The sequence below is a fragment of the Herpailurus yagouaroundi genome, unplaced genomic scaffold (genome assembly GCF_014898765.1).
Source record: "Herpailurus yagouaroundi ecotype Mexico unplaced genomic scaffold, PumYag 100, whole genome shotgun sequence".
In the NCBI taxonomy this organism is placed as follows: domain Eukaryota; kingdom Metazoa; phylum Chordata; class Mammalia; order Carnivora; family Felidae; genus Herpailurus; species Herpailurus yagouaroundi.
Genome location: NW_024412391.1, coordinates 47,879,077 through 47,903,866, shown reverse-complemented (window position 1 = coordinate 47,903,866; position 24,790 = coordinate 47,879,077). Strand labels below are relative to the sequence as shown.

At 35.5% G+C, this 24,790-nt stretch overlaps 1 protein-coding gene across 2 annotated transcripts in view; it reads right to left on the bottom strand.

Moving 5' to 3' along the window:
• HYCC1 (hyccin PI4KA lipid kinase complex subunit 1) overlaps positions 1 to 24,790 on the bottom strand; it is a 101,959-nt gene that overhangs the window by 14,998 nt on the left and 62,171 nt on the right. For both annotated transcript variants that reach the window (XM_040472452.1, XM_040472451.1), the window contains exons 4-10: positions 22,077 to 22,256; positions 20,886 to 20,966; positions 20,214 to 20,329; positions 19,705 to 19,800; positions 6,051 to 6,167; positions 2,985 to 3,072; positions 2,090 to 2,249 (exon numbers count right to left, since the gene is read on the bottom strand). In XM_040472452.1, the coding sequence (XP_040328386.1) occupies positions 2,090 to 2,249; positions 2,985 to 3,072; positions 6,051 to 6,167; positions 19,705 to 19,800; positions 20,214 to 20,329; positions 20,886 to 20,966; positions 22,077 to 22,256 (838 nt within the window). The remainder of the gene's footprint in view (positions 1 to 2,089; positions 2,250 to 2,984; positions 3,073 to 6,050; positions 6,168 to 19,704; positions 19,801 to 20,213; positions 20,330 to 20,885; positions 20,967 to 22,076; positions 22,257 to 24,790) is intronic.

Genomic DNA, 24,790 nt, shown 5'->3' with positions numbered 1-24,790 from the left:
CTTGCTTTTTTAATAGTTCATTCTCTTCTAAATCCTCATCTGTGATGTTTTTGTCAACATAAGTGGGAGTTATCCAAGTGTTAGAGTTTTGAGGGTTGAATGAGCATAAGGGGTAGCTGATAAAAGAGATTATTTTAACATGGCTATCGCATTAAGACACAGGACCAACTCCTCAAACAGTAGCCACATGGAATCTGGAAGATAGTAAGAATCAAATAGATACAGCATATTCAGGTAGTCTTCTCTCTCATTTTGGTAATTTATTCCTATAAAATATTTCTAGAAAATTGCTTTTATTTTACTGCAGGGTACACATCTTGTTCTGTTAAATGCATGCATGGAAATATACACATACCTCTTTCTCACATACACATGCATAGATGCAATTGAACTTCAATATTTCATATATTTAATGGCAGAACTTATATACTCTTATCTAATTCCCCGGTCACCTAATGAGCAAGAAGGGAATGTGGAAAAAGAATTAAAACTCATTCTTTGCATTTCCTATAGTAGTTTGGGAGCGATTATGGCCACAGTGAGCCACATGATCTGGTTCGTTGCCTGTAAGCCTATTTTCACCTATTAATGCCAAAACAGAAATCTGAAGTCTAGGGTGCCATCATACTAATTAAACAACTTTTTACCTGTAATCTAGTCCCATTCAGTAGCATAATTTTCACTGAAGAAACTGAAGTATGTTTAGACTCTGTATGTTTAAATTGTAACAAAATTTGCCTTGTTAATGGCAAACATTATCACCTCTTTTATGCCTTTCTAAAGAAATTTCAACAACTGTCACAATACTTTAAAAAAATGAAAATGATCATTGGGTAAGCTGGAATTTTCCATCACCATTCCCTTTTGACATATTATCTCCTAGATTTCCTAAGTAGGAACAATGTTCTTATTACGAACTTTCTATTTCACCATGAATAATATTCTTCTCACTTTCGCATTTCTCTGCAGAGACCATAAAAACAACTGGAACCAAATATAGGAGCTACCATTTTCATCACAGTTTACAGGAAAAAGAAAACAGTAATATATATGTTTGCTTGGGGCACAGAAGTGGCTTTTTGCTTCTGGTCCTATAATTACCTTCTGAGAGAGGTGATAGTAATCTTACACTGATTCTTGCCACTACAGTAACTTGTAGGTAGGAGGGGAGTTACCAAAAGAATAAGAAATTAAATTAAAAATAATAGATCTTGAGAAAAGGGAGAGAAGCGAGAAAGCATTAAGAAGGCCACGGTAAATAAAATAAACTTCTAGTAGAATTTTTAAGTAGTAAAATGAAGAAATCAAGGAGAAATATTAAAACAAAAAATCTTGTAAGAAAATTAACTTCCAGTAAATAGAAATGCCCAGAGTTGTATCAATAAAATGGCATTCTTTGCCAGGAAGTACAAAAGAAAATGTCAAAGTCCCTATTACTTGTTCTGTTTCTTTTTTTTTTTTTTTTAATTTTTTTTTTCAACGTTTATTTATTTTTGGGACAGAGAGAGACAGAGCATGAACGGGGGAGGGGCAGAGAGAGGGGGAGACACAGAATCAGAAACAGGCTCCAGGCTCTGAGCCATCAGCCCAGAGCTTGACGCGAGCCTGACGCGGGGCTCAAACTCACGGACCGCGAGATCGTGACCTGGCAGATCGTGACCTGGCTGAAGTCGGACGCTTAACCGACTGCGCCACCCAGGCGCCCCTACTTGTTCTGTTTCAATATGCAAGTTTACTTGCCAAAGAGTTGAGAAATAAGAAACATTTAGGAATATTTGCCAATAGTTTTGAACAGAAACCCATGTGTGAATAATTTTAACATGCATTTTCCTACTCTCCTCCTCTATTGAAATAAATTTAAAAACAAATACAATGTTTAAATAAATTTTCATTCATATATGTAACATAAGGAGCTATATTCCCTACTGCTTATCACTTGTGGATAATGATTTAGGAGTTGATCTAACAGCTTTCATCCATGCCACTATGATATTAATTTACTAAAGTTAGAAGTTATAGCCCTATAAATACAGACAAAAATGTGATAGAATCAACAATCCTCTAATTTGAAGACTTTTTTATTTCTTACCATGTCTTTTCCACCTATGACCTCTTATTGACATGCTGGTTACTGCATTTCTTGATATTCTAGAGGAAGTTGGTGTGATTTCAACTTGAATACACCTTGTACCCTCCTTACTAGACTTCATGGCACCATGAGGCAATGAAGCCTTTATGGCATTAGCAACCTAAGGAAAAAATACAGTTTCAGATTGGTATTAACAGACGTATTATACCCTTACATCAAATAAAATGCCAAATTTTAACAGGTTTTATAAAATCATACTTTCTCCAATGTATTTCCTAAAGTGATAAGTAAGTCTTCTAGGATAAGGAGTAAGAGCTCAGAAGGAAACTATCGTTTTTTTGTTTTTTAATGTTTATTTATTTTTGAAAGAGAAAGAGACAGAGTGCAAGCAAGGGAGGAACAGAGAGAGAGGAAGACACAGAATCCGAAGCAGGCTCCAGGCTCTTAGCTATGAGCACAGAGCCCAACGCAGGGCTCAAACCCACAAACCGTGAGATCATGACCTGAGTCAAAGTCGGATGCTTAACCGACTGAGCCACCCAGGCACCCTGGAAACTGTGGTTAAAAATAATATGTAAGTGATGAAATTTACAATTCCAAAATATTGAAATTATATTTCTAAATGCTTAATGCTAATTCATAAGTGCAGCTCTAGCATGTTAAGGAGAACATTCTTGTAAGTTTAAAAGACTATTAAATATCTCAGAAGTTAGCTTAATGAAATTCTCAAATTCCATTATATACACCTTTTCAAGCATAAAATTTGTCTAGTATAACAGCATGAATCACTGAGTTTAATGGCATTAATGCACTATGAATGGCTACTTCTCAATTTATAGTTCTAAAATGAGAAATCTTAAATTACACAATTTACATAAACAAGTGAGGCACCTACCAACAATGGCTCTGGATATAATTCTAGCTGAGCTCTGTATATAATATCATCCAATGCTTTTTGAGCTAGATCCCATTCTCCATTATAACTATAAAATTAAATGAAGAAAGTATTAATTATTTTTAATTGATTCTGTATATTTGAACAAAATACAATGAGAAAATGTTTGCTGAGTAAAATAATAGATCACATTAGCACACTGCTTAGCATGCCACCCTCCTTGAAAACTTATTTTTATATCTCTGAATTCCTTTCAATTTTATCTGAAAATGCTATTAATAGCAAAGAAAATTTTATAGATCTATATTTCTTCTCTAAAGAACATGTCTATTTATAGCCAGATTAAAAAAAAAAAAAAAAGAGGCAATCTCAAAGCATTTTACACTTTCAAAACAAGTCGGAGCATAATAGATTATATATCATAGAATAATGTTCAGAACACTTTATGGTCAAATTACTCTGTAACTCCCACAGATTTTAGTGAGACTCTACAACTACTGTGGCTTGCAGTATCTTAAGTAATTACTTCTTTGCATTTTGACAGTCATTTAGAACTGTATATGATATATGCTGCAAATATCAGATAGATACGGGGGGGAGGGGAAGAGTGTATGTTATGCATATTCATTTTCAAAGATATGGCCAAACTCTAAAAATTAGATACATGATAACAATGGACACAGAAATAATGATTTAGTCATCTGCCAACAAAAATAAAGAAGTATGAATTATATCAAGGGTGCAAGTGAGGCCTAAAAAGTAGAAACAGCACTGTTATCCACCCTAAAAACAAGATAAAGTCAGATAATCTAGAAAATCCTAGCTTTCCATGAATCCAGCAAGGAGCTAAAGTCACAGGGCAGCCAAGTAGCCTAAAACCTAAGGGCAGACAGATGCCTCTGAAGATAGATAGGCCACAATGCAAGCAGGTTAGAAGACTTGAGCTAAACTTTTTAAACAAATTGCTAAAAGCCAAGTATGGGCCAGCACTAGAGTATAGAATCTCTAGGAGCAGATACAAGGGGAGCTCATAACCACTCACAAGCTCTTTACCACAAACCTCCTCTAGGCACTCATAAGAAAAACTGGGGGCAAGGTAAGGGACCAGAGGAAGTTGCTCTGGTAGTTCGGGCCTAGAGGAGAAGAGTAGCCACCTGAGCAAGAAAGGCATGAAGACCCAGCCAACCTTTTTCTCAAGTGAAAGCAAAGTTTTAAAGCCTCTGGGGAGAGAGTATCAAACCCTTTCACCCCAAGGGCAGAGGTGAAGATTGACTGTGGCAGTGAGAGAAAGAAAAAGAAAAAACTACATGTGGGAAAGGATCAGGAAATTGTCCTATGTTGAGACCACTAAGGTCTCTTACCACTGGAGGAGGGACAGGACCACTGAAGAGCTACCCTCCTTTCCTGAATCCCAGATAGAGGGACACAGGGCCTGCTTATAACTGAGGCTGGACCAGGCAACAGAGAACACCACTTCCTCCAAACCCCCCACCTAGACTAGTACACATTTAGAAATAAGCAACAGTACTCTATTGCTGAAGGAGGAATAAGACATGAAGAAAGATCGTCTGTGAGGTACAGACAGACACAAAGGAAAAGCTAAAAGCTGAGGATGGAGCAAGAACATTGAGAAAAACCCTCCAGCAATCCAGCTCACATCCTAACTGCCAGGGACCATGAGAGGAATCTGAGGTAGGTGGTGCCATGAAGGTAACCATAGCAACAACAAAATCCAACCTCAGCTCATTCCTGCCCATAATAACTCCACTAGAAGCCTAGAAGAAAAGAGGCATGCCCATTTCTAGACATAAACAATATTTACCTCAGTCACTATTGTTCTATCCATGAACAAAAGGATAATGAATCAAATATTACAAGGCACACAAAAAGCAAGAAGAAAACAACCCACTGTCAAGAGACAAAGAACAATAGAGCTAAATTCAAAGATGATTCAGATTCTGTAGTTATCAGGGAAATTAAAATAACTATGATAAATAGTTACACGGAAAACATGTGTGAACAGATGGTGATTTAAGCAGAGAGATGGAAACCATAAGAAAGAGTCAAATGAAAAGACTAGAAATAAAATAGTAACAGAAATGAAGAACCCCTTCAGTGGGCTCATTAATAGACTCAACATCATCAAGAAAAAAATCAATGAATGTGAAGATAGGTCAATAGGAATTACTAAATCTGAAACACAAAGCAATAAAGAGAGAAAATAAATAGATCAGAGCATCCACGAGCTGTGGGACAATATTAATGGTCTAATGCAGGGGTTGATAAACTTTTTCTTAAAGGGCTAGATAATAAATATTTTAGGCTTGTGGGCCATACAATCTCTATTGCAACTACTCAACTCTGTCACTGTGGCTCAAAAGCAGCCATAGGCAATATGTAAACAAACAGATGTAAATGTGTTTTAATAATAAGGAAACAGGCAGCAGGCCATATTTAGCCCAAAGATCACAAATTCTGCCTTTAGTCAAGAAGCTTATAATCTGCTAAGACAAATTAAAGTACTGAATGGATATAATGTAAAGTATAGTAAAATATATATAGTAGAAGATAGGGTTCAAAGACAAATACCAGTATCTAAGGCACTACTAAGTAAGACTGAGCATCAATATTAGAAATTAATAGTAAATTAATAATAAACTTTATGATCAAAGAAGCTCTAAGTGTTTTTCAAGATTTAAAATTTCTGGAAATGGAAAAAGATCTTCATTGGGAAAAAAAAGCTATTTGGAAATTACAGCAAAAAAAAAAAAGAGTAATGAAAAAACTGTGAGTATATGTGGGTGTTGCTAATTTTCATTCTGTCCTTGAGTTAAAGAAAGATGAAGTGTTTTAGTTGGTTACAAATTCTTCAGAACATTAAGAGATATGTTTTAAGTAATAAAACTATTATCAAGATCTTGATTCATATTCTTTCACAAAAATATGCTGATTGTTTATCCAATGAGATTCTAATATAATAACTATAAAATAACAAAAGCACTAACACAACAGACTATGATTTTCCAGAGAGATCAAAGATTTACTCTGTATATGAAATGAACTTACAAAGCAAAATAAATTCCTGTTAACATTTGTACCATGAACCCTGAAGAAACTGGTATCCTGCTACTTATTCCTTTGTATTTTCTTACATGTTGTCGGGGATAGCCACAAACACAGATTCTAGAAAAAACAAAATAAATATATTTGTCAAATTGGTAAAAATTTAGGTAGTTTATTTTTTTTTAACATTTATAAGGAAACAATGTACTAGATATGCTCTCATAACAAACCTAATAGCTATGAAACAAAGAATCTATCCAAACAGAACATTTGTCTAGAACATTTTCTTAGGTAAGTGAAACTGAGGGGAAAAAATATATAAAGCTAGAGGTATGTTATTATATAGTTATTTCACTAATTTCAATCAATCCAATAATTGATAATTTTTAGTTACCATAAAACCTACTACATGAAATTTGGTATTATTTATCATAAATAGATCTATGGTATGATCTTCTATTCCTGACAAAGTTCTTGACACAAACTGCAGGCTCCAAGAAAATACTCTAAAATTAGATTCAAGTCCCATATAATACACTATAATAAATTTCAGGTAGATTGAAAATTTTAATGTTAAAAAACCGTAAGAGAAATAAAACAGAAGCAAGTAGTTACATATTCTTTATAAGTTTAAACATAACATCAAAGGTAGAATCCTAAAGACCAACAGATTTTACTAATTTTTGTAAAGAAACTACCATGAAAAAAGCTGAAATTTAAAGTATTTATTATAATGAAGAATATTTAAGGAGTACGTGTATTTACTATAGTGAATAGGAAGTCACCTAAAGGTCCAACACAGAGAACAAATCATATAAATCATTCAGAGAATACTATGAAACAATTAAACATGACGTTTTGAAAGCTTATTTAAATGGCAGAGGTAAAAACTGTACATAACACATGTTTGGAATAAACAAATAGGTGAATGATGTGTGTGTTACTGCCCAAAGATCATACACAAAGTTAGAGTTGTCTCTGGGCCTTGAGATTCTAGATTTATTTTCTTCTTTATATGTATTTCCTAAATTTTCTATGATCAACACGCACCGCTTTTAAAACAAACAAAAGTAAGTTCCTATTTTTAATAAAATTAGAAAATAGCTGTTTTCTCATAACATGTTGTGGTTGATATAATAAAACTTCACTTATGATAGTACTAGTCAATAGATTGTCATTATTTACCCCCTCCCACATGCAATTACTACCTAGGACTTAATATTTCCCCCACTCAGTGAATCTGAGCCTTCATTTAAACATGCTAAAGTATATCACAGACCATTTCAAAAATATACCCTTGAGAATATCATTAATTCAAAGTAACTTTATTTTTCTTCAATTCAAAGTAACTTTAAAGTAAAAATAAAAATTCATTTAATACTGAGAAGGATCTTAGAACTCTTTAGAACCAAGAGTAAAAAAGGAACAGGGATACTTTGGACTGAATATTTATGTTCTCTCCCAAGTTCATATATTGAAGCCCCAATTCCCCAATATAATGGCATTTGGGGACCCTTGCGAATAACTAGGTTTAGATGAGGTCATGAGGATGGGAACACTCCTTAATGGGATTAGTGCCCTTATTAAAAAGAGGAAGGGGGCCAGAATCCACTCTCTGACATGGAAAGACACAGTGAAAAGGTGGTTTCCTATAAGCCAGAAAGAGGGCCTTCACCACAAATCAAATCTGCTGGTACCCTGTCCTTAGATTTCTTAGCCAGAAGTGTGAGAAATAAATATCTATTGTTTAAGCCACCTAGCCTATGGTACTTTATTAAAGCAGCCTGAGATGACTAAAATAAAAACTGAAAAAAATTAACTGTACCTGAAATAAAACCAATTCAAATTTTGTTTGATATTATAAAGACTTATATCCAAACTACAATAGAAATTCCTCTTACTATCTAAAGAAGCAAGCTCAGAAAAAAATTTTTTTCCTTACACTTTATATACCTTTATGATAGGGATAGTAGTAAATAATAGAGAATCAATACACAAAAGATAGGTTTTTTCAATTAATGCATTTCTTCATTCAGTAAATATTTTTAAAGATTTACATTGTGTCAGACACTAGGAATGTAGATGAAAGACGTAGTTCCCTCAGGGATTTACCGTCTCATCATGGAGACTGTGTAGTAAACAAATATCTGCAATGAATAAGTTATAAAGGTGGCAAAAGGAGAGAGTGGTAAACTCTAGTGGAAGAAGCAGAGGGTCAGAGAAGGCTTCCCAGAATGAGCCTTGAAGAAAAAGTGGCATTTTCCTGGCGAAAATACAGCAATTGGCAACAATACAGAAGGATTAAACAGCACGACACCAATGAGATTGAGAATAGAAAGACACTAGAAAAGTAACAGAGATGCAAACTAGGGGTCAGATCATGGAGTATCTTATAACCTGCCAGGCTTTATCATGCAGGCAATTGAAAGCAACTGAAGGTTTTTGTTTTGCTGTTTGAAGCAAGAGAGTGACATGATCAGATTAGTCTTGATAATAGTGTTCCTCTGGAGAGGAGACTGTCAAAATAGCCCATGAGTGAGATGAAGGTGGCTTGAGGTAAAGAAGTAATGTGGGGAGAAGGTGAAAGGGTGGGATTGGAGTCCCATTTAGGAAGTATAATTATGGGGTAAGACTGAAGAAACAAGAAGAGTGTGTAATTTTCCCACAGTTAGTTTGGATAGCTGGCTGGATGGTAGTGTTATTAAACGAACTTGGACAAATAAGAGATACTGTTTTGGAAGATGCTAAGTATCAGATATGTTGATTCGTAGGTATATGGTATAGATGTCACTTTTGTCTGCCATGAACTCTCCCCCTGACACTAATGTTTTCCATTAATAGCACCTCTAACCCTCTTACTTTTAGGAACTAGTCTTCTTCTATATCGTCAAGTATAACCATGTGATTGTGTTATAAATAAAATAACAAAATTACCCGTGAAAAGAGGTCAACACCCTAACATCTATTTTTACTTCTTCCCTTTAATGACATAAGGTATGCTCTCCTCCACTCTCCCCCACCAATTTTAACTAGAACAATAGCCACCTGCTAGAGATCACATTTCCGAGTCTTCCTAGCATCTAGGTGTGACCATGTGACAAGTTCTGGCCAATGATCTGCTAACCAATGTAGTGCAACTTCTAGGTTGTACCCTTAAAAAGTAGTTGCATACCTTTCACTCTTTTTCTCCATGCTTGCAGGATACAAGGCACATGTAACAATAGTGATCCATCACCATACAGAGAAGAGTAACATCCTAGGGAATGGCAGAATCTCAAGAAAGAAGGAGTCTGAACACCTTAGAAACATAACCAATCTACCCCCAGACCATCTACCAGCTTGGACTTTTATGTGAAAGAAAAATAAATATCTATTTAAGTTACCATTATTCATCTTTGTTATAACAGTCAAACCAATATTTAAACTGATATAGTACTCTTCCAATAAAACTACCAAATGTGACCCCAGAGGGGTTTGTGAAGCTTCAGGCTTACAACATCAAAGCCTTTTCGCTGCCTTGTTTTTCACAGTAAAACTGGGAGAGAGGTTCTTTCTTCTGAGTTCATTAAAGGTAGACAATGTAAGCTTTCAGCTGCTTGTGGTCACTGTTCTTACAACCTAGAAGCCTTACACAAAGAAAATACAAAGCTAACAGATGAAGAAGATGAGATGAGAGAGAGATGGTAGAGAATATCCACATTAACATCTGAGCCTCTGGATCTAGTGGATCTTGAGGTCAGTTCCATCCCTGCTCTTCCCAGGAACAAAGAGCCAAAAAATTTTCCCTTTAGCATAATCTAGTTTTATATAGATTATCAATTAGTTGCAGCAAAAAGAGTTCTAACTTTTACAAGGTAAGACATCTTTTTTTAAATGTTTAGTTATTGGTAGGGGGGAGGGTGGGCAGAGGGAGGGGAGGACAAAGGATCTGAAGCAGGCTCTGTGCTGACAGCAGAGAGCCTGATGTGGGTCTTGAACTCATGAACCATGAGATCATGAGCTGAGCCAAAGTCAGACACTTGACCGACTAAGCCACACAGCTGCCCCTATAAGACATCTTGATAGAGATGGCTACAGGATTGGATATATAGGTTTAGAATCAGGAAGTATAGGATTCAGGATAGAAGATATAGACAGAAAAAGAAGTTATTGCTATTTATACACAATTTTTAAAAAAAAACAACTTTGCCATAGATCTAGAATTGTCAAACAACTTTTTTTTTTTTAACGTTTATTTATTTTTGAGACAGAGAGAGACAGAGCATGAACGTGGGAGGGGCAGAGAGAGAAGGAGACACAGAATTGGAAGCAGGCTCCAGGCTCTGAGCCATCAGCCCAGAGCCCGACGCGGGGCTTGAACTCATGGGCCATGAGATCATGACCTGAGCTGAAGTCGGACGCTTAACCGACTGAGCCACCCAGGCGCCCCATCAACTTTTAAATTTACTTGAGGTAAGAACTAGAGAGACAATTCTCTCGAACACCAACACATAAGTAAGATTCACAAGGGAAATAGGATTCCAGGTTCTCTGATTTTCTGTATCAGCTACCCATACAGAAGTAAACAATCATATGTTAAAGGATGAACTACAACCTTTATTGAGAAATGCAAGGGGCGCCTGGGTGGCGCAGTCGGTTAAGTGTCTGACTTCAGCCAGGTCACGATCTCGCAGTCTGTGGGTTCGAGCCCCGCGTCAGGTTCTGGGCTGATGGCTCGGAGCCTGGAGCCTGCTTCCGATTCTGTGTCTCCCTCTCTCTCTGCCCCTCCCCCGTTCATGCTCTGTCTCTCTCTGTCCCAAAAATAAATAAACGTTGAAAAAAAAAATTAGAAATGCAAAGGATTAGTCTTGGTCCATTCAGGCTGCTACAACACAGTACAACAAACTGGGTAGCCCCCTCTTGAGGGTTGTAGACTTTTCCTTGTATCCTCAATGGCAGAAGGAAGAGGGAACTCTGGCATCTCTTGGCTATGACAGCACCTCCTAATACCATCCTAATACCATCATCTTAGGTGTTAAGATTTCAACATATGAATTCTGGGGGGGATACAAACATTCAGACCGCAGCAGTTAGTTTCTCATAACTACTAAAACTTTACCCATTTGTAGGAATTAACTGCAGGAATTTTGCATTTCTCAATGTAAGATTTTTTAAAAAATGAATTATTTTACTTAATCATAGTTATACTTAGTGGATCATAAATTGGAAGTGGAAGAGGTCATCTATTTTTCATTCATTCAACAAATTGTTATTACGTTCTACTGTATGCCAGGCACTTCTCTAAACTCTGACAGCAGTGAACAAAACAAAGTTCCTGAGCTCATGAAGTTCCAGCAGTTGACAGACTATGTATTAAATGAACAAACAAGGTGGTTACAGTGTTATAAGTGCTAAAAGAACATAAACTCAGTAAGGAAGGTGCTATTTGAGAACAATGGTCATGGATTCCAAAACCAGACAGAGACCCCACTAAAAAGGAGAACTATAGACCAATTTCCCTGATGAACATGGATGCAACAATCCTTAACAAGATATTAGCCAACCAGATCCAACAATACAGTAAAACAATTATTCACCACAACCAAGGGGGATTTATACCTGGGATGCAGGGCTGGTTCAATATCCACAAAACAATCAATGTGATTCATCACGTCAATAAAAGAAAGGACAAGAACCATATGATCCTCTCAACAGATGAAGAGAAAGCATTTGACAAAATACAGCAACCTTTCTTGATAAAAACCCTCAAGAAAGTAGGGATAAAAGGAGCATACCTCAAGATCATAAAAGCCATATATGAACAACCCAACGCTAATATCATCCTCAATGGGGGAAAACTGAGAGCTTTCCTCCTAAGGTCGGGAACAAGATAGGGATGTCCACTCTCACCACTGTTTTTCAACATAGTATTGGAAGTCTTAACCTCTGCAGTCACACAACACAAAGGAACAAAAGGCATCCAAATCGGCCAGGAGGAAGTCAAATTTTCACTCTTCGCAGATGACATGATACTCTATATGGAAAACCCAAAAGATGCCACCAAAACACTGCTAGAACTGATTCATGAATTCAGCAAAGTTGCAGGATATAAAATCAATGCACAGAAATCGGTTGCATTCCTATACACCAACAATGAAGCGACAGAAAGAGAAATCAAGGAATTGATCCCATTTACAGTTGCACCAAAAACCATAAAATACCTAGGAATAAATCTAACCAAAGAGGTGAAAAATCTATACACTGAAAACTATAGAAAGCTTATGAAATAAATTGAAGGGGACACAAAAAAATGGAAAAAGATTCCATGCTCCTGGATAAGAAGAACAATATTGTTAAAATGTCGATACTACCCAAATCAATCTACATATTCAATGCAATCCCTATCAAAATAACACAGCATTCTTCACAGAGTTAGAACAAATAATCCTAAAATTTGTATGGAACCAGAAAAGACCCCGAATAGCCAAAGCAATCTTGAAAAAGAAAACCAAAGCAGGAGCCATCACAATCCCGGGCTTCAAGCTGTACCACAAAGCTGTAATCCTCAAGACAGTATGGTACTGGCACAAAAACAGACACTCAGATCAATGGAACAGAATAGAGAACCTCAAAATGGACCCACAAACGTATGGCCAACTCATCTTTGACAAAGCAGGAAGGAATATCCCATGGAATAAAGACAGTCTCTTCAGCAAGCGGTGCTGGGAAAACTGGACAGCGACATGCAGAAGAATGAACCTGGACCACTTTCTTACACCATACACAAAAATAAACTCAAACTGGATGAAAGACCTAAATGTAAGACAGGAAGCCATCAAAATCCTCGAAGAGAAAGCAGGCAAAAACCTGCTTGATCTTGGCTGCAACAACTTCTTACTCAACACGTCTCTAGAGGCAAGGGAAACAAAAGCAAAAATGAACTATTGGGACCTCATCAAAATAAAAAGCTTCTGCACAGCTAAGGAAACAATCAGCAAAACTAAAAGACAACCGATGGAATGGGAGAAGATATTTGCAAATGACATATCAGATAAAGGGTTAGTATCCAAAATCTATAAAGAACGGATTAAACACAACACCCAAAAAACAAATAATTCTGTGAAGAAATGGGCAAAAGACATGAATAGACACTTCTCCAAAGAAGACATCCAGATGGCCAACCGACACATGAAAAATGCTCAACATCACTCATCATCAGGGAAATACAAACCAAAACTGCAATGAGATACCACCTCACACAAGTCAGGATGGCTAACATTAACAACTCAGGCAACAACAGATGTTGGCGAGGATGCGGAGAAAGAGGATCACTTTTGCATTGCTGGTGGGAACACAAGCTGGTGCAGCCACTCTGGAAAACAGTATTGAGGTTCCTCAAAAAACTAAAAATAGAACTACCCTACAACCCAGCAATTGCACTACTAGGTATTTATCCAAGGAACACAGGGATGCTGTTTTGAAGGGACACATTCACCCCAATGTTTATAGCAGCACTATCAACAATAACCAAAGTATGGAAAGAGCCCAAATGTCCATCGATGGATGAATGGATAAAGAAGATGTGGTATATATATATGATGGAGTATCATTCGGCAATCAAAAAGAATGAAATCTTGACATTTCCAACTACGTGGATGGAACTGGAGGGTATTATGCTAAGCGAAATTAGTCAGTCAGAGAAAGACAAATATCATATGACTTCACTCATATTAGGACTTTAAGAGACAAAACAGATGAACCTAAGACAAGGGAAGCAGAAATAATATAAAAACAGGGAGGGGGACAAAACATAAGAGACTCTTAAATATAGAGAACAAACAGAGGGTTGCTGGAGGGGTTGTGGGAGGGGGGATGGGCTAAATGGGTAAGGGGCAGTAAGGAATCTACTCCTGAAATCATTGTTGCACTATATGCTAATTAATTTGTATGTAAATTTAAAAAATTTAAATTAAAAAAATAAAAAAAGAACAATGGTCATGGAAGGCCTCTCCAAGAAAGTGACATTTGAGCCAAGACCCAAAATCATCTAATCCTATCTACCTGCATCATTAACTGATAAAGAGCAATCTCTTTACCTTCTTTTCGTCATTCCTTTTAATAATCAAGAATTCTCTGACTTACTTTTCAGGTCTCAGATCTCTCTATTTAAGGATATTCTTTTCTCAGAGATCCCTCATTGAATTTAAATAAAATGCAGAAAATAAAAATGATCAATGCCACATGAATGCATGACTCTTCTTTTCATCAAAGAAGTATCCTGAAGTTTCTCTGAATTTTACAAATTCAAAACATAGGCAACCAGCCCTACAAAAGAGCAGCTGGGTGATATTACTCCTATTTCTGTATTAAATTTACTCTTTGGTCACATATAGGTATCTCCCCAAGTCATAAACCACAATAAAACAAAAATACTTCGGGGAGGCATATTTTGTAAATACATCTCTGGGAGAAGTTCTAAATATCATTTTTTAAGTGAGGAAAACTCTTGCCATGATTCTCATTCTCTGTTGGGCTGTCTCATTCCTAGCCACAAGTAAACTTTTGAGAGTGTTGTCATTTTGAGTTACCACAAAATAATTAGAAGGCACAATTACAATAAGGCTAACTGGAGAGAGTATTGATTCATGAATATACCAGAACCTAAAGGAGAAAAGAACATAGATTAGCTACTGCCAGATCATCAGACCAGTAAGTAAAATCTAGGTAGAAAAAGGGAAAAAATGTTTTTCTAACTTTTAGTTTGAGAAATATTTAAAATTTGGTCCAGTTCTACTTCCTATCCATCTGGGTAAAAGTATAGACTATAAAATAAAACAAACTAATTTCAAATCCTCTTCCTTTTCTGCTCTGCTTTTCAAGTGAGGAGAGGGGAGATGAAAAGGCCAGGCAAACAGAAAAAGGGGAAATAAGAACTGCCTATCCAGTAATGAGCACTTTTCTGTTCTCATGCTTCTGCTTTTTGAAATTAGGAGCTTAGGGGCGCCTGGGTGGCGCAGTCGGTTGAGCGTCTGACTTCAGCCAGGTCACGATCTCGCGGTCCGTGAGTTCGAGCCCCGCGTCGGGCTCTGGGCTGATGGCTCGGAGCCTGGAGCCTGTTTCCGATTCTGTGTCTCCCTCTCTCTCTGCCCCTCCCCCGTTCATGCTCTGTCTCTCTCTGTCCCAAAAATAAATAAACGTTAGGAAAAAAAAATTTGAAATTAGGAGCTTAATAAAGTCTAAATCTTCTATCACTTTCCTCAAGAGAACAGCACATACGAAAATTGTTCTCAAGTTGGAGGAGATGTATTTTAATTGGGATGTAAAGGACGGAGAAGATTTAGATAAGTCAAAAAACAAGTTCACAAATAAGAAGCAATGAAAAGTCAACTGTAGGTTCTTTCAACAAGACATGATTTAGTGTAAGACATGCTCTCTAAATGTCAGTAATAGCAAACAGGCAAGAAAAAAAATGATGCTATGCATCCACAGTAAGCATGTGTGTTCAGCATTAGTGTACAATATATAATAGCTGTCATTTATTGGATGATGACAAAGTGGCATACACATGTTAAGTGATATATATAAAAACATATATTAAGTGGTTTATGTCGTATGTAATATAGGATATACACATATAATTTTATCAGTCAGGAGAATTAATCCACAGAATGGCTTAATTGCACTAAGGGTATCACTAACAAAAAACAAGAAGAAATCTGTTTAGGTGGTCAGGAAAGCTGACATAGAAATGTGGAGAGGGGCAGGGTTTTACTACAGATACACAAGAACAAATACACTGATCAAGAATCCATAGCAGTATGTATCCAAGTCAGTCAGCCAGGTGATTCACCATGTGAACAAAATTAAGAGTACCTTAGACAATGAGAAATAATTTAACTTACTAGCTTAGTACAGTTTCATCTTTAATATTTATATTCCACACCAAAAGCAAGATAAGCCATCTGTTAAACAGCCTTATATTATAAGAGATGTCAACAGTAAAAAAAGAAACTTATTTCCCACAATTTAGAGGATTTAGGTATATACTAACAAAACTCATTTGCAGTATTGGTGGTTATAGTCCTTTTAGGAGGGCCATATACAATGTTTAGTATTAGTGAAAATAAAAATTTGACTAAAACTAATTCAGTCTAGTTCTTGCCTCGTTTCAGGTCTCTTCTTCAAGTAGTCCATACACACTGCACAGGAGGAAAATACAGGCTATCAAGTTGGCCTTAAGTCTGAACCAGGAAAGCAAAGCTTATAGCAACCAAACATTTTTGCTGAGTAGAATGGATTTGCAAATTTTCTTTTTTTTTTTAATTATTATCACTATTTTTTTTTTAGAGAGAAAGCACGAGTGAGAGAGAGGGGCTAAAGGAGACAGAGAGAGAGAGAGAGAGAGAGAGAGAGAGAAACTCAAGCAGGTGCCACACTGAGCTTGGAATCCAGCAAGGGTTTGATCCCACGACCTAGGATCATTACCTGAGCCAAAATCAAGAGTTGGACACTCAACCAGTGGTGCCCCTAGAAGGGATATGTATGTATGGGTGGAGGGTGGGAAGCAACCAAGATTGTTTTAATTACTTCCATAATTCATTACAATCAGAAGGTTAAGGAAAGAATGGGATACATTTGTCACTGAATCTAGCTCAAATGTTCCATGAAATTTTTCTGGTTGTATCCTTCCTCCTAGATAAAGCAATCATTTTGGCATAGTTATCATCAACAAACAAACTGAGTAGCAATCTAAAACAACTGCCACGTGGCCAAAAGGGCTGGATTAGCCGTAGCGTGATACTAGGACCAATATCATCAGGAAGCTCCTGTTCTTTCACTATCATAACCATTTATAACTTACTTGCCATCACAGTGCTGTAATCAATTTTCTTTCCATAGACATGGACTAGGCTTTGCTTGATCGGATACAAGTGTTTTCTAATTCTTTTTTATTAGTCTTAAAAATGTACAAAATATCTTAATCAGAATATTTGATAAACGATTCAGGAAGTCAGGAGTTACGAGAAATTAATAACTAGATTTTAAACCATTGAGAACACAGGAATAGGGAATCTAAAAAAACAAAAGCAAACTAAAAAAGACATGTATGACAAATTTGATAGAGTTCCTCTTATATATCTTCTGTGGCTTAAGAGTTAGCATTACTTAAATAGCCTAAGTCTTTTGGATTATTTAGACCTCTTTCCTCCCTCATTTTCTTCCAGCTGGTGAACATTCATACAAAGATTTCCTTTTTTCAGTTTTTCTTTGGTGGCATAGAATTAATCTAATGTGTCTCTACTAAAATCTTGGCCAAAATCCTACAGCTAGTTTTTAATCTGTATTTCTCCTTGTTTTTTTTTTTTTTTTTTAATTTTTTTTTTCAACGTTTATTTATTCTCGGGACAGAGAGAGACAGAGCATGAACGGGGGAGGGGCAGAGAGAGAGGGAGACACAGAATCGGAAACAGGCTCCAGGCTCCGAGCCATCAGCCCAGAGCCATCAGCCCAGAGCCCGACGTGGGGCTCGAACTCACGGACCGCGAGATCGTGACCTGGCTAAAGTCGGACACTTAACCCACTGCGCCACCCAGGCGCCCCCCTCTCCTTGTTTTTAAGACCAGATATTACTTGTGCTTTTGAAGGATTACACAGTTCCCTGGTTAGTTAAAATTGGTATCTTAGCAATTTTCTACCAAAAATGTGAAAGTAATTATATTATAGGGCAGTCCATAGGAGTCACACAGGACAGAAACCAGTGATATATGTTCTTTCCTGACATTTCCATCAGTGGTTTCAAGAAAACATCAATAGTCATTCTTATTTAGGAGGTTGTATTATCTGTCTGTATTAGAATATTAGAGCTTCAAATGTATTAGAACATTATTCCTGGGTCCTACCATCTAAGACACTGCTTTAGAGTATACTTGGGCTTTATAGTGTGTTTTAAGTTCTACAGGTAAAAGTTGCTACATCAAGTTACCCCTTAAATAAATGTTTCTGAAGGGCTGGTCCTCACATTCATTTTAGTCCATTACAAAGTTTTCACTGGATCATAGTGAAATGAGAAACAAGAAAAGCTAAACATCCTATGTTTAATTTATAAATTGTTGTCCCTCACTTCCACTCTCCCCACTTCTTTTGATGTTCAAATCGTCTCCCTTTTGTTAAATAATGTTAACAAAACATTACTAGAATGGTAGAAATTCATAATAAGATACTGACTTGGCAAAATAAAAAGTTGGCAATGCTATACAGATATCCCACCCACTCTAACTTTTTGAAATTTTACAGATCTGTGAAATTCAAAACTCTATATACCTCTCTCTTTAAAGGATTTAAAATAAGAAACATTAGAAAGCTTCAGTAAATGGGAGGGACGGCACATTGGTGCCATCTTCTAAGGTCTGGGAAACATAACCAAATTCCAATTCTGGAATTATCTGAAAGATTCTCCACTTCTCTATCTTCTCTAATAAGTTCCATGCCTTGTTACTTACTTTCTCCCTCTGGTCCTATCCTATTCTGGTCCTATCCCTGTTTCCTATTCTATTCAGTATCAATTTATGCTTTTTTGGGTTTTTTTGTTTTGTTTTGTTTTGATTTCTAAGTATTGCTCTATATACTCTCCCTCTTACTAACTTTCCAAAGTTATGTCTTCTTTTTTTTATTTAAAAAAAATTTTTTTTTATACATTTATTTATTTTTGATAGACAGAGAAAAACAGAGCACAAGTAGGGGAGGGGCAGAGAGAGAAGGAGACACAGAATCTGAAACAGGCTCCAGGCTCCGGGCTGTCAGCACAGAGCCTGATGCGGGGCTCAAACTCACAAACTGTGAGATCATGACCTGAGCCAAAGTCGGACACTTAACTGACTGAGCCACCCAGGTGCCCCCCAAAGTTATATCTTCTAAATAAGTTCCCCAAATCTAAATTATTCTACAAGTTTCTTAAGTCCATATTTTCCCTTATTACTTGAATCTCCAAAGGCATTTTCTCTGTTTTCTCTTTTGTTTTCTTTTTTAAAAAGGTAATATGTTCATCATAGAAAATTTAAAGAATGACAAAAAAAATCACACAGAAAAGATGAAAACAAACCATAATTCTACCAATTAGATATAAGTATTATTAATATTCTGGTCATATTCAGTCAATGCTGGAATGATACCCTATATACTGTCATTAAATACCTTTAAATAGGAATTTTTAAATGTTTGTATAGTCTACCTAAGGACTGTCATAACTTATTTAAGCAACCTCTTGGCTCAACTATTTTTTTTTTAACAAGGAGAGTTTAAAAACTAGTATCTCTTACTTATTTCTTGATACCAAATCAGAGCACAATAAAATTAATAAAATCAAAGTAACAAACAAAACAGAAACCAGCCACATGTCAAAAATCAAAAGGTCATAACAGTTGCATCCTTTTAATTATATAGAATAATACCTGATTAAATATTCCATTGAAATGTTATTCAGCTTTACCCTCTTCGTTATGTTTTTTGGAACTTCATTTATAGGGAGCTTTCTATGTGTTGACTAGGCTAAGCTTCATATTAACTTCTCGAATGTTTTAAACAAATGATTACACAAAACAAAAATAAGTTAGATATGTAACAAACTAGCAATCCTAGATTCATATATTTGAATATTAAAAACATTTGAATTTTTATTTACCTTGAACAAATCTGACACAATGATTGAAGAGAAACACTGGGCATATAGGTTAAGGCAGCATTGTAACACAACAAAAGGAATGTCAATACTTCAAACCTAAAGATAAACCAAAAGAATATTTATAAATCTTTAGAATTCCAAGAAGTCAATCATAATTTAGCAGGCATTGGGGAAAAATACTATATTACAGAACAGACTTATACAATATAATTATACCAGTAACAATACAAAACTAAAAAGGAAAAAGACTTCCCAAGTAACAGTCATCTGAAAATGATCTCAAAATTTCAGTGTTCCAGATGACATCCGAATCCAAGTACAAAATAACAAATTAGGAAAGCATGTTTTTCCCTTGTATAAAATGACCCAATATTTAAAACAACAACAACAACAACAACAAAAAACCTGTTACATACAACTCATTAAAGATTACCTATAAAGGTACTGAAATAATTTTTTAAAAACCAGTGTGGTGGATTAGAATAGTGGGTTATGTCTCCACAGTGTACCTATTCTGTGCTGTCAACATCTCCCTTTGGGGGTGAGGTCCACTGTACACAACTTTCGACAAACCATGCTGGGATAGCGCACTCTCAGTCAGAGCCATGGACCCAATGCTGGAAGGCTGAAGAAGAGACATTTGAATGAAGGAAAAAAAAGCCATTCTGTTGAAAATGTGACATTAAGAATATATGCGCCACTAAGAATGATGGCCACGAATAACATCATATGTCTTAAAAATATTCCAACTGCATACTAAATTTTCTGCTCAAATATTTCACAAATAATTAAAATACAAACCACAAATAGAAATAAAATAATTTACTTTCAAAAAGTCTACCTCACCACTGGTGAATTAAAATAAAAACTTAATTAAAAAATTCTACCCCAGAAATACACAACTGCCACACACAAAAATATTAGACTAGTTTTATTGATCAGAAGAGAAAATACTTCAAAATGATTATTTTTGATAGCTTTCTTGTAATCAGATTTTAAAGCTTTATGATACTGAGTTCTCATTTCACTTTGGGTATAGTAAATACTTTGTGTGGTGTTTCACACTTTTTAAGGTACTAATAAATCAATCTTTTTTTTTTTTGCCTCAATAACCAGACCCTAATTTATAACACCTTCAAATCTTAGAACTAAAAAATTTACTTTGATAAAATATTACTTACTTCATGATATACAGATGGTTTGGATAAAGACGGAATCGTAAAACTCAATACTTTGCTATGTCCCTGTTTGTCAACTATTTCCTATAAAAGTGAAAAAAAACTTAAAATATTTATTTTTTACACATAAGTTTAAGAGCTAACTTTAAACTGTTAGTCTAAGAAAAAAAGATCTGAGAGGAAAGGAATTTTAAAGTTGACTAAAATCATAAACTAAGACAATCAATGATCAATTATTTATAAACAACAGGAGTTAACCTTCCTTTTTAAGATACAAGTAAGATATAAGTAAAGAAAGATACAAGGTACAAGAAAGATATAAGGAACACAGTTTTAAGGAAGGCTGAAATAGAGATATGTAGTGTCTTAATAATCACTGATTTTTCTCATGTAAAAAGTCACATTTTCTAAATCCATTAACATAGTTATGAAATATGCAAGAAAAGGCCCTTAAATTTCTTTTTAAGAAAGTACAAATCTTAAATATGTAGAATATCATATTGATTAATAAACAAAGAGTAATGCAAACTATATGTTAAATCAATGGTTTGAACTCTGGTGATAGTCCAGATTTTATGAAATTATTAGTGGCACATATTAGACTAGATCTTTTTTTCCCAAGCTTTTTGTGAAGGTCACTAACAGACAATTTACAGACAATAGATTTTAAGTTTAAAAAAATTCGGGGCGCCTGGGTGGATCAGTCGGTTAAGCGTCCGACTTCAGCTCAGGTCACGATCTCGCGGTCCTTGAGTTCGAGCCCCGCGTCGGGTCTGGGCTGATGACCCAGAGCCTGGAGCCTGCTTCCGATTCTGTGTCTCCCTCTCTCTCTGCCCCTCCCCTGTTCATGCTCTGTCTCTCTCTCTGTCTCAAAAATAAATAAACGTTAAAAAAAATTAAAAAAAAAATCAACACTGATATTTTGAGATACCTCTATAAAAGAACTGAAATGGTCTGATTTTCAGTCTTCAATCAACTCCAAAAAATATATTTACATAGTTATATGTATGCCTGTATAGCCTTTAACCTCAATAAAGTTATTTTTAGGAGAATGAGATAGGAGTCATTTGATGTATGAAAAACAAATACTAGCTTCACTAAAATGAAAAGTAGTTGCTATTATGTCTTCACGTTTGCTATAAAAGTTATAGATCTGCTTTTGGCAAACACTTGTTAACTACATTAAATACAAACCAAATTGTAAACCCCTAGAAGAAGAGCTTCGATACATCCACTGCTATGCACATTTCTGCTGGCTGAGACTGCAAGGTAGCACCAAATCAATTCTGGAAGAAATTGCAGTGTAAATCGAAGCAACTGCTCTTCTCCACTGCGATAGAATTCAAAGAGCTGGTGACAGACGGGTTCTAGCAACTGGAAAAAAGACCAAGTGTTAATTCAAGGGTTCCACTGCATTTGAATAGACACTGACATATGAAATATAAATGGTTTTTCCTTGTTGGTAATTACTGAAATATATAAATGTTTTCATTTTTTTGGAAGCAAAACTATTCACTGTTAAGCTATTTAGCAAACCTTTGAAAGTTTACTTCTAGTGGAAGGTCAAACAGTTCAAAATAAACGTATTTGAAAGCACTTAATAAACTTTTAAATATCCTATAACTCTAAAGTAGTATTGGTATTTAAACCATATCTTTTTAACTTCTTAAAATAGCTAGGCTAGGGCTCCTGGGTGGCTCAGTCGGTTGAGCGTCCGACTTTGGCTCAGGTCATGATCTCACAGTTCGTGGGTTCGAGCCCCGCATCAGGCTCTGTGCTGACCGCTTGCTCAGAGCCTGGAGCTGCTTCAGATTCTGTGTCTCCCTCTCTCTCTCTTTGCCCCTCCCCTGCTCACGCTCTGTCTCACTCTGTTTCTCAAAAATAAATAAATGTAAAAAAAAATTTTTTTTTTAAATAGCTAGGCTATAAGAAGTTTCTTCCTTAATATCCTTAATATCCTACTTCCTGATAAAACATGCCAATGTATACATGATTGGCTACTGGGATGGAGAAATTGAAATGGGAATGCTAGGTAGTTATCATCACATCACCCTCCTGAGCTTATAATTAGGCAGCATACGACAGCTATGTGTGTGGAGTAGCTGAATAATTACTGCACCCCTAAATCTAGATCCCTATTGTAACCATGGTTAATTGCCCCTGGATAATCTAAACACTGCTGCCATTTTGTTTGAAACATGATTTAGTTATTTTTAACCTATTCCTCTCCCACCACATGCCAGCATTACCCAGCCAATAGAGCTGACTGTATCTATATCATAGACATTTTTTTAATCAGATAGTTAACATAAGTGACTCATATGTAAGTATTACCTGAAAGCATATACAATGATCACACACAAGTCATAAATATGTCACAGGATACTGATTTTTCAAAGCATCAAGCTATTATATTTTCAATCGACTATAGTTCATTCATTTTGCTAACTTAGGCGATAGATTTAAGTCAATTTACTAAACTGATTTTCTACTTCCAGTAATTATAATAAACAGAAACTAATTTACAGTAGATGTTATGATTTCAAATATGCTAAATATGTAATGTATACTGGGTATAATTAAAGTCAGTATTATTTATAACAAGGTATAGCAAAATTTACACTTTAATGAACATTAAGTCAAACTAGTCTTTCCTACTGAAAAATTATCTAACTTCTGACAGTTAAGGAGTATTTTTTTTCACTCTCAAAATGGTTGTTAGAGGGCAACAGGTGTCCACTGTGGTATGACAAGGGTAACAGGAAACTGGAAAGTTAGAGGAAAAGTAACCCTACTCATACATAGCTAGAGAAGTTTTCAAGGTAGAAATTTGGAATAATTGGGTTGGGGTAGCAGGCAAAAAGAAAAACTGGTAGGGAGATGTTTAGCTTTCAGGGGGGAGTTTTTAAAATTTCTTTGTGGGCCAGTGTCAATAATCTTGTATTATTGTAGAACATCCGTCATCTCTAAATACCTACGAGTGTTTTGGTTAAATCAATTGATATAATCTAACAAGTATCTGCAAAATTATAAAATCTTATGTTAAAAATTTATTCAATAATCTGCATGAACACATAAATAAATTTTAATCAGAACACCCTCCAAAGACCTTATAACCAATTTAAAATCCAAAATTAAAAGGGCTTTTGCTTTATGAAAGCATAACCAAATGAAGACAGATTCAATGGGGTGGAGAAATTATGATACTGCAGTGAGATTAAATGAAATTATGTATATCAAACCAAGAGAGAGAGAAATACCAATTATCTGTGCAATGTTTTATAACTTGCAAAGCACTTTCAAAGCACTTGAACCTATTCAATTCCCACAACATTGTAAGGTAGAATATCATTATCCATACTTTCTACATGGAAATTGAGACAAAGAGGCCATCTAATATGACCAAAATTATGCAGCTCACAAAGCTCAGAACTGCAGCCAACACTTTTTGACTCCTTTACAAACATACCTGAAAAATATCAGAAAAGAATAGAAAGATACATAATGTATGAAATATAGGTAGTATTTGGCTTATCTAACTTGAATATATTTGAGACAAGTAATGGAGCATTAGAACATGCTATGTTACTAGTGTTTGGTTCGAATTTTTGTATGTATTTTCTCATGGATATATTGTTCTATTTGGTGGGTGGATTTTACAGTACTATTAAGAAAGAACTGTACCTCAAGTATATTTTCAGGTGTTAAATGGACTTTTTATGGATCTAATGAGAATCTAATCATAACCTTATTACCATTCTAAAATATATTCTAAATTCTAAAAGAAGTTACAAATGAAATTTTTACAAAAATCTATTTTTAGATAAGAAGTCTATATCCTAAGAGAGATTTTCTTTCTTTCTTTCTTTCTTTCTTTCTTTCTTTCTTTCTTTCTTTCTTTCTTTCTT